This window comes from Bos taurus, chromosome 5, assembly GCF_002263795.3.
Source record: "Bos taurus isolate L1 Dominette 01449 registration number 42190680 breed Hereford chromosome 5, ARS-UCD2.0, whole genome shotgun sequence".
NCBI lineage: Eukaryota > Metazoa > Chordata > Mammalia > Artiodactyla > Bovidae > Bos > Bos taurus.
Genome location: NC_037332.1, coordinates 57,489,246 through 57,505,302, shown reverse-complemented (window position 1 = coordinate 57,505,302; position 16,057 = coordinate 57,489,246). Strand labels below are relative to the sequence as shown.

Below are 16,057 nucleotides of genomic sequence, written 5' to 3'. Positions count from 1 at the left end.
TGACATGGAAGTTTCCAACCCCAAAATCACCCTACTTAAACTTCCTGAGCCAAACGGGTTGAACTGAATTCCAGCAGTCACAGAAATGGTAAGAGGTTAGGGTTTAGGAGCTGGGGGGGTTGGGGGAGGGTGGGAGGGAGGGGCTCAACATCCAGGATCTGTATGAGCCACAGAACTAACCCTCAGGTCTACCCTCTCCGTACTGACTTCCTTAGGCAGAGGTGTGGCCTGCTTATGCCCAAATTCCCCCCAGCCAAGAGAGAGACCAAAGAGCCTGCGGAATGCCTCTGCTCCCTGCCTCTATCTTCAGGTCCATAAAAAGAAGAGTAGAGACAGCCCAGAGTCCCCAGGTCTGCGAAGGGTCAGGAGGGGTCAAGAAAGGAGTAGGGAGGCTGAAGGATACAGGGCATTTGAATCCAAATCACTGCTCTGGGCTAGGGAATAGAGCCAGCAGACAGAGGTGGAAGGGATTCTGGAAGGGGGACCTTTCAGTCCCCCAATCCCAAAGCTCAGGGTGGAAGGGGGTAGAACAAGGGAGCAGAGTGTCTATAATTATTTTTATCTTTTATTTTTGGAATCTAGCAGTACCTGGCAGCAGGGAGGGGATGATACAGTGGGGAAAAGCATCTGACAAGGCCAGTTAGAGCAGAGGTTGGGAAGGATGGAGACTTCCTGCTTTGGAAAGCTGGAAAGCAGGCAGGGACTGGTTGCCACTCCAGGTCACTAGCTGGGCCCATTCATTCCTTTCACAATCCTGACCCATCCTCCTCTGGACTCACTGTGCCTCAGTTTCTTCCCCTCGATGGAACGAGAAAATAGCAGCACCCGCCACAGCCAAGAGATGAATTCTGAGCACTTACCACGGGCACTTTATGGACATAAAATACCTCTCGCTGTGGGACAGATAACCAGGGCACCAGAGTAGTGGTGAAGAGATGTGAGGCTTAGAGGAGTCACAGGCTTCAGAGTACAAGTTCCCCTCTGCCTCCCAGCTGGACAGTGCCTGACACCAAGGAGCTGAGAACCTTCTGATCCATACCCTATCCATACCTCACCTCCAGACCTCTTGGCTCCAGGCAGGAGACTACAGGATGTCAGGAGTGGAGGGGGAAAGAACCTTCAGCAAAACGAACTCTGAGTAGAGCATCAGTCATGGGTCTGACGCAAACAATACGGAACACAAGTAAAACCTGAGCTGGAAAGCTGACCTGGAAGGCTTGTTCTTCCCGAGAGCATGACTTTCCTGCCTGGCCCAGCTGGTGGAAGGGGCAAAGGTATGTAACCACCTTTGGAAAGGTGATGGTGGTGAATTTTGGCATCTTATTCCCATTCCCATAGTGAAAAAGTCAGATGAGGTATTTTGGTGCAGGAATGGGCAAGGGCTCATTTCAACTTGCCTCCTCCTGTGCAGCAGCAGTATGATCCCCCCCTCTCTCCTCTCTGGCCCTGTTCTTCATCACTCCTTCTGCTCCAATCTTGGAGAACAAGATGCACCTGACCACCAACACCATTCACATTTCCTTGGTGGGAAAAAAGAAACAGAGAAGTGAAGAACAGAAGATGCCTCCTCCAAGGTCAAATGCCCATGTCTCTTGATCTTGGCACAGGGTGGGGATTGGGCAATAGGCATCAGGTGACTTCCCTCTACAAATTCTAGACAGCTGGGGCAGTAGACTTGGAGACACTTAGAATATGCCCCTTTAATGCCACCAAATAAAGACCTTTGGGGGAAGGTCATTCTCTTATGAACATAAATCTATGAGTTGAAGTCTCATTCCCCTGGTCTTCCTCACCCCCAAAGAGGCATGGGGTAAAGAGGCTTGGGGGCATAGCCCAGCAAACTAGTGGGAACTAGTACCCCCTCTCACCTTATGACGTGTGTGGACCTGGCCAGTGCCCCTCTGATCATAATTAGTGTAATTATTATTTACTTTGTGTATTTGTTACACCGTGTGTGTGATTGCCTTTGTTTGTTAAGGGTGTCTGAGGAGTATGGGGCTGACAGGGGCACTGGAATGCCGGGAAAGGACCTCTTCACTGAGATCAAGGCTTCCTGAAGGGAACCATTGCAAAAAGGCCATCAGGCAGTTTTCAAGTTATGTGACAGAGGGCAAAGATGGCCATAGGGTGCTCTGAGTTTTGGGATGGTCACATGACACAATCCAGCACTTGAACCTGAAAAAAGAAAAATAAAAGCAGTCAAAGAATTTAGAATTCAGCGTTAAGCTCTTCTCCCTAATCAAGCGCCATGTTTACACCTCAGAGACCAGGAAGCAGAGGATCTGAGGGAGAATGAAACTTTGTGCTTAAGGAGTAAGAAGATGGGGGTCTTTGGGATGAGTGCTGGGGCTTGCAGCCAAGGAAGGTTGGGCAGAGGATGGGAAAGAAAGGGAACCTAGACCAACTCTTCACTGGAGGCTTGATCCTAAACAGTCCCAAAGATTACAAAACCCTCTCCCAGCCTCCACAGAGCAGAAGATCTAAGTCCTCTTGAGATATGATTCAGATAATATCTATCCTATTTTCCTGAAGTTCCCTGACCCTAGGTTTCCTCAACACAATTTCAACAAAATCCACAAAACCAACCCAACTTTGAACTTCTGGTGTTCCAAGACTGGTTAAGCATCTTAAATACTTTCATTCTACTATAAAAATGTCTCCCATGTCCCTGGAGCACACTTCCCAGGGCATACAAATTGGTGGGGGTGGGGGGGGTAGCAAAAGAATCCTGCCTGTAACTGCAAGTAGGAAAGTTCCTGTGACATCAGTCTGACCCAGAATGGGGCACAATATGGGTTCAGTGTGCCCCTGTTCTTTCCCTACCCTGTCAGTTCTATCAGCAGACTGACCCCACCTCGGACCAACTTCCAAGCTCAGGGAGGACTGAAGTGCTACACTGTGTTCTCCCCACCAGGAGCTGCTTTATCCATACCTACCCTCTTTGCCCCAGGTAAAAACAGATCCCCCACCCTGCCCAACTGAGAACACCAAAAAGTTACAAGATGATGTTTACCCTCAAACATCTGCAACCTAATGGATGAGTAGCTACCCTATACTTTGTCTCTGCCCACATCAGGGGCCCCAAGCTAAAAACCAGCAGATAGGGGCATTTACAGCTTCTGGTGTATGGTGGGGCAGAAGCCAGGAAGTCAATGCGCCAGCCACAAAGCCAGCTTTCTTGTCAGTGAGCTTGGTGTAAGGGAACAACTGGGACAACTCCTATCTATTCTCACTCTCAGAATCCCCCAAAGCATTTGCGTATGTGGTATGCACACACATGCACTCTCAAACTAGTACACTCAGCCCCCTACTCCTAGCTGTAACTTATTCAGGAAAAAGAAAGTACTTCTACTATAAATCACCAAGTAAAATTAAGAGCTAATCATTACTGAATGATTACTCTACAATATATGATAAGCAAACTGTGCTCCTTACATAAATATGACAGTTCTCACAGAAACCTTCACAATAAGATTGCTATTGGCACAGAATCGAAGAGTTAAGAATGATTAAATAGTTTGCCCAGGGTCTTGGAGAGTTGAGCCAGTGTGGCAGAACAAGGAATTATACTGAAGTAGTTGCTATACAATATTTCATTCTATTAATAGTGATATGAGAGATAGAAAAATTAAAGGCAGGGATAACTGAGAAAGGAAAAGAAATAAAGAGAAAGCTAGAAGTACTTTAGGCTCAATGGAAGTCCAAAATCGCAAAACTTGGTATTTTTCAGTCCCTTTGGAAGGAAATACAAGAAAAGTGTGTTGATATGTTGCAAGAGAGGGGGACATTAGATTTTGGTGGAGTCCAATAATCAGAGATGAGTAACACTGTCAGGGGGTCCTCATGAAAGAGAACAGGGAAAAACATTTATTATAGAATACATTCATATTCTTATTTATATTAGGTCTTTCCTTCCACCTGATCTGACATGGCAACAAGACCCAACACCAAGAAGTGCTGTTATTTGCATCTTCCTTCCTTATAGCCCTCGCCCCCACACAAGCTTCTAGCCTTGTATCTTCAGAAGTAAATTCCCAGGATTTGGGGTGGGGGGAAGGGCGGTTTATAGTGATGGTGGAGAAAAACAGAATGATCCTAGAGAACCATAAAAAGGTGCAGATTTACAGCGGAGGAAGCTGGCTCTCTCCGCATCTTTTATAGACTCCCTCATTAAGAGCTTCCAGGTATGCAGAGAATGTCACAGCTTCAAAACAGGGAAAAGCAGCCTGGAGTTAGCCAACTACATCTGGATCCTGGATTAGCTACACTCAAGAGACTGGAGGATAGGAAGGAAGGGTACTTGGATCCCAGATAAAGAACTGCAAGGTTGGATGCCTGTTCTGCTTCTCAAAGGACTTACTGTTTTAGGACAGAATTAGTAAAAATTGTAGGGATCCTGAACTAGTCATGCTCAGAAAGTATATATGGAATGATTATAGCGAGACAGGAAGAGGAGGATTTGGTGATCAGGCTTGGAAGTGAGAGACTTCTGACCAACATAAGAACAGCTGCTGGAATAGGATGAAAAAGGCTAGTAAAAAACCCACACAAACCTGATGAGCAATTCTGGGCTTCCCTGGTAGCTCAGCTGGTAAAGAACCCACCTGCAATCCTGGAAACCTGAGTTTTATCCCTGGGTTGGGAAGATTCCCTGGAAAAGGGAATGGCTACCGACTCCAGTATTTTCGCCTGGAAAATTCCATGGACTGTATAGTCCATGGAGTTGCAAAAAGTCAGACATGACTGAGCGACTTTCACACACAGCTGTGTCAAAAATATGGGGAAAGTGAGTTAAGTATGGAGAAGAATGATTAGGCTTCAGGAAGAGAATCCAGGGGACAGAGGATGGGGGTGCGGAGTCTGAATACCCTTCTGGAACATTACAGAGGATAAGGAAACAAAGTGAAGAAAACTTCTGAAGGACTTAGTGCTCCACTCTTCTTTATGAGTGTCTGCTCTATTCTTTTATCTCTTATTTTGGGTAGAAAACCCTTACTGAATCTATAATCTCTGTAAAGATACAAAACTGAACTAATTCTCTCTCTGGTTCCATTTTCAGAGTGAAAGAGGAAAAGCTAGCTTTAGGATCAGGGCCTAAAGAAAAGGGAAGCAGACAGTAGAGCCCAAGAGAGAAGAGGAGGAAGTTTAATCAACCTTCCCTTTTGCACATTTCTCCAAAGTCTTAGAATGGGGCAAAATTCACAACAAATGCGCAGTCTTTGCATCTGCTCCCCAAGACACCGTTTTTCCTAAAGCATCTAAACTTAGGTCCCCGTCCTCCAGGAACTAAAGAGACTTTGTGAAAAGAGGTTCTTGTTAGGAAGATGATCAAACATTATTCTTCTATTAATTATAAAACCAAAGGTGTTATAGAAAAAACCAGAGGTGTTAGTAGAAACGGGAACAATGAATTAATTACACCACAGCAACATGAGATCTGGTCATGAAACCAGAGTCTTCAGGTAAGGTGCCAGGTTCTTAAGTTTTACTACCAAAACCCAAACAAAGCCCAACCTTATATAGATGTATAGTACTAAAGATTAAGAGGAGAAACCCTATACCAACATGTCCAAAAAGATTAGGTATCAGGTCTCAGATCTACATGAAATTCAAATGCAGATAAGCAGCCCTGCTTAGGGAGAGCCAAATCCTAAGTAGGAGGCTTGGCAAGGAAAATGGATTTTAGTAATATCCAAGAAAAACTGCCACCAAAACTGCAAAAGCATGTTTCTGCAACAGAAAACAAACTAGTGTAGCTTGATCAGAAAATAGAAGGCTCTAGTCTACAGCTTACATTCCCAACAATCTAGGCAATAATCTTTAACACCTCTGACATCCTGTTATACTCTGAATCCCTACACACTTTCTTCTAGTTCTGAGGGGTACCCAGCCAAACTGCTTTCCTGAACTGCATGACCAACAGGATTCCACATATTGGCTTCAAATGCAACCAGTTAAGTCACTCTTGAAATTAGGGTCTTTCCAGACTCCAGAATAAGCACTCTACACTCCATTCTGTAATAGACTACCAATCTCTAGCCCTAGTGTTTATATACTTTGCACCTCCTAAAACCTACAGTATTGTATTTTATTCTAATGGGTCATTTCAACCTGTTGAAGCAAAAATTCATGGTGAAACTTGGCCTCTTCATGGAGAATAAAGAAGTAAAAGGATGCCTGTGAGTATGAGAGAAGGAAATAAATAGGCTTAAAGGCACATACTCAATCCTTTTCCTTGTTCTCTTTTCTAAAGGATAAAGGCATTATTGCTAATTCTCTATAATATTTGGTGAGTATCTCCTTATCTGGTCTAATCTGGCTCTAAGAACTCAAAGAAGCACCTGAGAAAACACATTGTTCTTTTTTCTATTTTTTTTATTAACAAGCAAAATAATAATTAAAAAACAACAACACAACAACAAAACCCTTAAAGTTGGAACTGCAATAAGTCAAACTGCTGCTGGAGTTCACAGATGTACCCAGGGTACATGCTCCCTCATTGCAAGGCAGGACCTAAGCACATAACTGTGCATTTAGGTATATATGTGACCAGGAAGAGTCAAAGAGGTGGAAACCACTGGAGAACAGAAAGCATCAAAAGCTTTTCATCAGGCAATTCCAAAGCGCTCTGCTCTTTTCCTCTTCTTTGCCTATAAAGAAGCAAGAAGAAAAAAATTAGATTGCAAGACAACAGTGGCTCAGGTTCCTGGCTGCTTTAATCCAAACTCACATGGACTACCACAAGGTCCAAGAAGGAGGGAAGGCCACGCTTAAGCTGGCAGCCAGAGATTTAATGTCTAAATCTCTCTTATCCACTAAGGGCAGTTTGGTGGAAGGTGGTGGGGGTTGGGTGGGGGGGAGGAGGAAGAAAAGAAGAGTGCTATAAAAGCCAAGATTCCAAAAGGAGAGAGGGCCACTCAGCTGTACAGCAAGTTAGCCTGGAAACAATGGATCCTTCAAAAGGCTGGGGAAAGTCTTCCAGTAAGTGGGGAAATGGAAAATTTCAAAGCACAAAAGGCTGACCAATACTGTATCATGGAGAATGTGAAGCGGATGCCCTTCTGGGCAATTAGGCCTGATCAGGAACTATTTCTTAGGCCTCCAAATCCATAGATAAATCTTCAATGATAACAGAATAAATGTGGGTGGGGGCCGCCCCAACATGGATCTTCTTTAAAGGAGTCAGTTGTTGGAGAGAGGGCACAAAATGGATAGAGGAAGAGAAAGATATTTTTCTTCTGTAAGTGACTCACGAAATAGTACAAGTTCTCACTCTAACCACTGTCCCCAGCAAAGAATCTTTCCCAAAATTCCATTCAGAGGTTTAATTTAGATTAAAAAGAAAAGCTGATCGTGATGAACGTTTTCTGGGGCTTTGTTGGCTTCCTGGTATTCTGGTTCATCCCTAAAGGTCCCAACTGAGGAGTTACCATCACTATGTTGGTGATCTGTTCAGTATGCTGCTACCTCTTTTGGCTGATTCCAATTCTGGCTCAACTCAACCCTTTCTTTAGACCATAGTTGAAAAATGAAACCATCTGGTACCTCAAGTATCACTGGCCTCGAGGAAGAAGACCTGTTTGTTTGCCAGTGCTCAGTCACTGAGGTCAGGAAGAGAACTCCTCTAGATGTAAAATCACCTCCATATCCAAGCTACCTTCCTTAACACACCCACTTTGGCCATCAGCTGCCTTAAACGTTCACACAACATCTGAATATCTTATTTTACAATGTGGTATTTTTTTCCTGTCATCTTTTTTACACTTTGATGAATGATGTGCCTATTTAATCTAAACTGTACTGCTTCTATAAAATGTTTATGCCCTCTTCCAAGATTGAAAGTGCTGTTCTTCTGATAAATAACGTTACTCTCTCCTTGGAATCTGTGGATTTGAAGATGGCTCCTGTCTGCTCACAACATAAGAATAAGCAGTGGTTAAAAACTGTTGTATGACAGACTCCGGTGGGGCAGTCAGTAGGAGAACATGTTCAGAGGGAAAATCTGTCCCACCAGAATTATACCAGTGTATTTAATATATTATACTTTTGTCAGGATGAATTTCTTATTTCTGCCATCTTTTGGAATACATGATTTTTCTGCTTTCTATGGGGAAGAAAAGTGGGCCTTCGCTCGTGGTCCAGTAGTTAAGGTTCCACGCTTCCAATGCAGTGGGCATAGGTTCAATCCCTAGTCAGGGAACTAAGATTCAACATCCTGTATGGTCAGATCAGATCAGATCAGATCAGTCGCTCAGTCGTGTCCGACTCTTTGCGACCCCATGAATCGCAGCACGCCAGGCCTCCCTGTCCATCACCAACTCCCGGAGTTCACTGAGACTCACGTCCATCAAGTCAGTGATGCCATCCAGCCATCTCATCCTCTGTCGTCCCCTTCTCCTCCTGCCCCCAATCCCTCCCAGCATCAGAGTCTTTTCCAATGAGTCAACTCTTCGCATGAGGTGGCCAAAGTACTGTATGGTACATGGCCAAAAAAAAAAAAAAGCTGAGTGCATACAAGCCCAGCCCACTGCACCTGGATTACTGATACAATTCTTTGGAATCAAATTAAAGTCATCTGGTTCATATAAACTCCATCAGCCTCAAACGTTACTACTCCCTTACAAACACTAACTCTCCCAATAAAAGCCATTATTCTTTTCTTCTCAATGAAATCCTCATCTGCCTTATATTGGAGGTCAAATGTACCAACTCAGTGGGCATGCCTGAATTAACAATAGTTTTCTTGGCAAAGAGGGAGTAATTTTTTTTTAATTAATTTATTTAAGGCAGTACCAAGTCTGCTGCCACATGCATGGTATTTCTTTAGTTGTAGTGAGTAGGGGCTACTCTCTAGTTGCAGTGCATGGGCTTTTCTCTGCAGAGGCTTCTCTTGTAGTGGATCATGGGCTCTAGGCACATGGGCTTCAGTTGTTGAGGCGCACCAGCTTAGTTGCTCTGTGGCAAGTTGGGATCTTCCCAGATCAGGGATCAAACCCATGTCCCCTGAACTGGCAGGCAGATTCTTAACCACTGGACCACAAGAAAAGTCCCAAAGAGGGCGTAATTTTAACCAGAATTAAAACAAGTCTAAGTTTATTTCTAGCTCATCCTGGCAAGTCAGCAAGCAGGTGGACATTTACTTACAACAGGTAATGCTTTATTTTGAATTAGCAGCACAAAGAATGCAAATTCTTAGTTTTTTCTTAATGAAGAATGTAAACTGATCTGATTCTGAAATTTTCAGTTTATTACAAAACTGACCCTGATATTTATTCATAGGGACCATATGATTTTGAGTGTGTAAGGTAACAGATTTAAAGAGGTCATCTCTAGAGACAGATGGAAAGAAATAAATTTGGATTAAATGGAAGAAGCAACATTTCAAATTCCTCACCAGCTAAGAAGTTTCTATCATTATTTTAACTGTTCATGTACACCTATGCTGACACTTGGTTTCTATTATAGATACTCTCAAACCAGCAAATCATTATTGTCTGTCAATGCCCTGAGCAGTCTGCCAATGCTCAGTCTCAATGAATGTTACTCCAAAGAATGCTGGTATATGGATGCATGCTACTGCTACTGCTAAGTCACTTCAGTCGTGTCCGACTCTGTGTGACCCCATAGACAGCAGCCCACCAGGCTCCCCCGTCCCTGGGATTCTCCAGGCAAGAACACTGGAGTGGGTTGCCATTTCCTTCTCCAATGCATCAAAGTGAAAAGTGAAAGTGAAGTCGCTCAGTCGTGTCCGACCCTCAGCGACCCCATGGACTGCAGCCTACCAGGCTCTTCCGTCCATGGGATTTTCCAGGCAGAAGTACTGGAGTGGGGTGCCACTGCCTTCTCCGAAATGGATGCATACGTCCTGACAAACAAAAGCTGTTCTTTCATTTTCAGAAACCATATGTAAAGAAAATAATAATAAGAAGAAGTCTCATTCGACTTCCCCAATGGTCCAGTGTTTACAGACTGTGCTTCCAATGCAGGGGGTGTGGGTTCAACCCCTGGTGAAGGAACTAAGATCCCACATGTGGTGCAATGCAGCCAATAACAAATTAAAAAAAAAAAAAAAAGTCCCATTTGACCCCAACTGTTCTATTTCAGATTGGAGAAGGAAATGGCAACCCACTCCAGTGTTCTTGCCTGGAGAATCCCAGGGACAGCAGAGCCTGGTGGGCTGCTGTCTATGGGACACGACTGAAGCGTCTTAGCAGTCCTATTTCAGAGGCAAGTTAGGCACAATGATATTTGTGTCTGGGTTGAATATGGTGGCATTAAATGATGAAAGAAATCTGCTTGGAGATAATTAGAGATATTGCTACTTACTAAATAATTAATAATATGACAAACACTGTCAAACATTTTATGCAGAATCACTTCATGATTAAAATACTGCTTCGAGGTAGGTTTTATTATCTCCCCCTTCCAGATGATGAACCTGAGATTCAAATAGTTACTATAACTTATAAGTAATATTTTGTAATACCAAGTGGCAGAGTCACTTAACCAAGTTTACCTGATTCAAAATCTTGTGCTCTTTCCTACTAGGTTAACTGGCTCTAACAGTGGATTACTAAAGTATACTGCTGAAATTCAGTAGGGTCACTTTATCCAGAAAACAGATATCAAGCAAAGGACCAAAAATCTTGTCATTTAGGCACCTAAGAAGTAGCAGGGAAATAAAACATTTCTCCATTCTGTTTGTCTTCGTTTTTCCATTCAAAGGCCCTGTGAAGCATTCCAGGTATATTTTACCTCTGTATCCTCTGTGGTTCCTGTTCCAGCTGAACTTGTGACAATCCCAAATCGCTCCTTCCTCTTTTTCAGCTTTTCGTCATCCTCCGACTGTTCAGGGACAAAGAAAAGGGTTGAAACAAGCTAGCCTCCATTCACAAGACAAATACCAGTGAAATTATAGTTTATTGATTATATGCTGGCCAACCTTGTGTTAAGAACTAAGGATCACACAAACAGAAAAAAAACAGGAAACTGAACAAGCTAGCATAGAGCATATTGTCCCTAGAATGACTAAAAATGGCAACCCACTCCAGTATTCTTGCCTGGGAAATCCCATAGACAGAGGAGTCAGGCGGGCAACAGTCCAGGGGGTCACAAGAGAGTCAGACACGACTTAGCGACTATAACAACAATTCTCCTATAGCATTTTGAAGCTACTATTCACATCCAGCACTGTTCAATGTCAGAATCTCATATATATTATATTCCCATCAGGACCTAAACCCTGCCACTTTATCCAACTTTAACAGTTATTTTCTCCTGTTCCACCTTCTTCTCATAGCCTGTCACCAGTAATCAAAAGCCCAGTCCTAAGATTAGAAACATCTAAAAGTAGGTGGCCTTCCTGGGTATTTCTTCACCCCTAAAAGCATATTCTAGAACTTAACATATCTAGACAAAGATCCTATCCTCTCAGATATCCCAGGAGACCCTCTACTACATAGACACATAACATCCTCATCATGGGCCAGGACACTTTCTTTGACTTTATTTACAAAAGGTAACCAAAGAAAGTAAGGTTAAAGGTGTTGAAACAACCTTTGAGCTTATGTGTGGTGCTTCAGAGCTGGATTAAACAAAACAAAACAAAAAAGGCCCAAAAAAGTTCATATTCCTGCAGTATGTAGGCAGTGTGTGTCTCTGGGTGTCCCAAAAACCAGAGTCAAAAGGAAAAGCAACCAAGAGAGCTACAAACACACAAGAACTTTAAAAATACCTTTACTCTCAACCCCAACAATGGAGTTGTCTTTGTTCTGCTAAGGAACCTGCTCCTAGTCAAAAGCAAGGTAGCTATATTTCTGTGTTCAATCTAACTAGCCCAGTTCTCTGAACACAGTAGTCAGGAGTACTTTCTCAGTCTTACTTTGGTTCTTTCAGCTTGAGAAACGTTCTTTTTCTCCCTTGTGCTGCATCTGCCTTCTAGCAAGGAAGAAAGAAGCTAAGAAAAGTTGGTAGCTATTGAAGAACTGAAGAATCCTACACATGAGTTATCATCACTTAATCACAGTGTATTAGTAGAACAGAATACTGCCTACATAATTTGTCTGCCTTTTTCATTATAACCATCAGCAAATCCACAGTGGGCATATAATTAACGTAATCTAAACTACTGTAAAACACTGGGCCAGGTTCAAAGGAAAAAAGAAGTATTCTTGTCTTTAATAATCATAAACTAAAATAATCATTATTATATTATAGCCACTATTATTTGGGTTTGGGTGCTTACTATGTGCCAGGTACTATATGAAGTTCTTTACATGCAATATCTCATTTAACTGTTTTAACAACCTTAAAGATAACAGGTACTATGACATACATAGTAGGTCATTTTATAGGTAAGAACTCTGAGGTTTGGAGGGATTTAACTTGCCCAAGCCTCACAAACAGTTAAGCAGCAGAGCCATAAACGGAACCCAAGCCATTTTACTCGAGAACCTACTTCTTAACTTTACCAAAACCTCAGGTATCTCAAGTAAGCATTTCTTTGGAAAAACAGTAGCAGAATGGAAGTAGTGCTTAATTTCCAAGGGAAGAAGGATCACGAGGACCCTTAGCTCAATGCTAGGATCACATCCCCTTTCTACCAACCATATGCCTCTACTTTATAACCAGGAATCTAGGGAAAGGACTCCAATTAGTAGTCTCATACCTAACATTTTCTCAAAGGAACTTGTTTCTAATTTCGGCTAATTGGCTATTCCATATGTTGAACTGCATGAAAAGAATTAGGGGTTCCAATGGAACAGTCTGTTCCAATTCCAGGCCTCACTATATTTTTCTTTACCAAAGCCACTAGGAAGTTTTTCTTAATTTTGTCTACCACCACTAAAAGTGAATAAGAGATGTAAATGGAAATTTCAAAATGAGAATCTCTATAGAACATTGTAGATGAGCAAACCATTTTATTAAGCCTCCAGGCTAAGCAGGAAGCAGCTTTAGGGGAAATAAACCAGTCCATTCTAAACGAGATCAGTCCTGGGTATTCTTTGGAAGGACTGATGCTAAAGCTGAAACTCCAATACTCTGGCCACCTCATGCAAAGAGTTGACTCATTGGAAAAGACTCTGATGCTGGGAGTGATTGGGGGCAGGAGGAGAAGGGGATGACAGAGGATGAGATGGCTGGATGGCATCACCGGCTTGATGGACATGAGTTTGGGTGAACTCCGGGAGTTGGTGATGGACAGGGAGGCCTGGCGTGCTGCAATTCACAGCATCGCAAAGAGTCGGACACGACTGAGCGACTGAACTGAACATAGCGTTTTTGGGGATAGGCAGGACTAGACCATATCTTGTTGAACTACCACCATGGGCTTTTTTCCACCACAGGCTTTTTTCCAATCAATGCAGTGCTAGGTATACTTCAGGCTTCCCTGGTGGGTCAGCTGCAATGTGGGAGACCTGGGTTTAATCCCTGGATTGGGAAAAACCTCCAGAGAAGGGAACAGCTACCCACTCCAGTATTCCTGCCTGGAGAATTCCATGGACTGTATAGTCCATGGGGTCGGAGAGAGTCACACATGACTGAGCAACTTTCACAATTCACAGGGATATTTCAGCAAGTTCAGATCACAGAGGGAGATATTACTGCTGAAACCTAGCTATTCTCTCAGCACAAACCATAGGGCCATTCTCTTCACAAAGCCTATGTCCAGTTGGAATGTGTGGGACATTTTATCCTCTGGTTCTCTACTTTGGTATATACCAAAATGGGAGTTTGACTTTTAAATTAAATTTCCTGTGTTTCTTTTTGAGCTCAAAGGTGAGGAAAGAATGAGGGAAGAAAAAAGAAGGGTGGGTGAGGTTGAGCGGATATATTTCTCTAGCCACTAAGGCTAGTTATGAGAGGATTTCCCCTTGGGATCCCTTTTTTAATCCTTTGGTGCCTCTCCTGGAGATCCAGGCAGAGCATCTGCTCCAAATCTACCAGGGGCTTTAAGGGGAGGGGGCGGGGGAAACAATACAGATGCCCCCACCTCCCATCCCCTATGAACAGTCTGTACACCCTTCATCCGAAGAGACCAGTGAGGGTTTTATTTATTTGTGCATGCCTGCTCTTCCCTCCCTACCCAGTGCCCCTCAGCTCCCTTCCTAAAGCCTCTTTCCTCCTTGCCCTGCAGGGAAAGTACACAACAGGCCCAGGAAATCAACACAGTTCTAATGATCTCTCTCACTTGACCCTTCTAGCGTGACGGTGTCACATGGCAACAAATGTACAATAAACTTCACTCCATCTTCAGCTCCTTGCTGACAGGTTTTGATTCGTGGGATGGTGAGACCCATCTGAGGGAAATTACCTCGATCAAAACGCATCTCTCTCTGCATTCATCAGGCCAATGCTCCCCTAGGCCATGTTCAAGTGCATAAATGGGGTGCATCTGCAGGCAGCTCAGTGTCATATGCATTTGGAAATCTTTCCCTTCTTCATCCCTCCCCTACATCCCCCCCACAAACCCTCAACAACTAACAAATTCTTTTTCTTTCCAGGCACGCTCTTGAATAGTACTGGAATCTGAAGCACCCTTATTTGCTATCAAGTGAAAACTCCTCAAAACACAACTTGCATCCGAAGTCAGAAGACAAACGTGTCCTCACTGACTAAACACAGGCATTGGACTGATTGATCCACATCACTTCCGCATTTTCTCATTCAAGACTTAAAGAAGAAGGCTGACGTCAATAACTTTAGCATACATGATCCTGACTCACATTTCCCAATAAATGCCTTTTTTTTTCTTTTCAAAAGCTTAGAGATAAAAACAAAAGAACTGTGTGAAAGAGGAGACAGCCCATGTAAGAAGCAAAAGGCTCAAAGTATGATATATATTCAATAAAGCCAAATGTTTTCATGAATCACTATCACTGCATTTTCCATCATGGAATAAGACAGTTTCAAATTGAACTCTTTAGAAGACATCTTCAACTTTTAAAAATTCATTTTTCTTCCTGTTTCTCTTTCATATCTGGCAAATCCTTGGACAATCCTTGTACAATGGATATGAAAGACTGAGACATCCCAGATCACCCCAAGGTACAAATTATATCTGTGACAATGCTTAGTACATAGGAACTATCTATCATATAGATAGTCAATAAATGTTAGGCATTATTTCAACTGCTTCTTTCTGGTCCTTGAAACAAAGTTCGAGACCATCAGCAGAATTCTGAAGCTAACGTCCTTCTTCCACACTACAAGTGAAGTCACCAGAAGCTATTAAAAGGTGGTCCAGTGGTTAAGAGTCCCGTTCCAGCCCTGGTCCAAGAAGATCCCACATGCCACAGGGCAACAAAGCTCATGCGCCACAACTACTGAGCCCAAGCTCTAGGCCCTGCGTGCTGCAGCTACTGAGCTCGTGTGCTGCAGCTACTATAGCTGGTACACCTAGAGCCTGTGCTCCACAGCAAGAGAAACCCACACACGGCAACAAAAGTAGCCTCTGCTTACCACAACTAGAGAAAGCTGGCACAGGGCAACAAAGACCCAGTGCAGACAATAAATAAATAAAAATTAGGGGGAAAAAAAAGTTGTTAAGAATCAGACTCACTATCAACACAACAAAATAATTTCCTTTAGTTGCAAGGCAAATGATATTTGGACAGAGGATCAGATTTAGGGTTAAGTGTACAGAACAGAACTCAGAAAAACCAGTCTTCTCTATCAGGTACTATTACATCTTCTCTTCCTGGGACCCTAAAAAAAGAAAATTTATGCTACCAGGCTTTATTGATTTCATCATCCCTAACAATTAATGACCACCAAAACCGATATCTATATAAAGTAAGGTCCAAGGGAACTGAGCAAGGATTTGACCTCTAACACTATAGACCCAATTCCAGGTACTCTTAAGGCCCTTGAGGAAATGCTTTCATAAATTACACATCAGTTTCTATCAACATCATCAATAACACTGAAACTATAAAATTAAACCATTCATCCACCAGTCATTCAAATATCCACTGAGAGTCTACTTTGGGTCAGATAATGTTCTGGCATTGGGAATAAAAGATGAGTAAGAAAAAAAAAAGATCCTTAACCTCAT

General features: G+C 42.9%; 1 protein-coding gene and 1 long non-coding RNA gene across 5 annotated transcripts in view; one reads left to right on the top strand and one right to left on the bottom strand.

Annotated features, from left to right (window-relative positions):
* Nucleotides 1-119: 119 nt before the first annotated feature.
* On the top strand, nucleotides 120-14,870 carry LOC132345302 (uncharacterized). Its single transcript, XR_009494543.1, has 2 exons — nucleotides 120-1,274; nucleotides 14,505-14,870. It is a non-coding gene; the product is annotated as an uncharacterized lncRNA (long non-coding RNA).
* Nucleotides 6,355-16,057, bottom strand: part of SARNP (SAP domain containing ribonucleoprotein) — a 49,507-nt gene continuing 39,804 nt past the window's right edge. For 3 of the 4 annotated variants that reach the window (XM_005206705.5, XM_059886767.1, XM_059886768.1), the window contains 2 exons: nucleotides 10,756-10,845; nucleotides 6,355-6,650 (listed from right to left, as the gene is read on the bottom strand). In XM_005206705.5, coding sequence (XP_005206762.1) covers nucleotides 6,609-6,650; nucleotides 10,756-10,845 — 132 coding nt within the window. In that variant the 3' untranslated portion in view covers nucleotides 6,355-6,608. The remainder of the gene's footprint in view (nucleotides 6,651-10,755; nucleotides 10,846-16,057) is intronic. The other variant, NM_001042654.2, reaches the window with a different exon arrangement.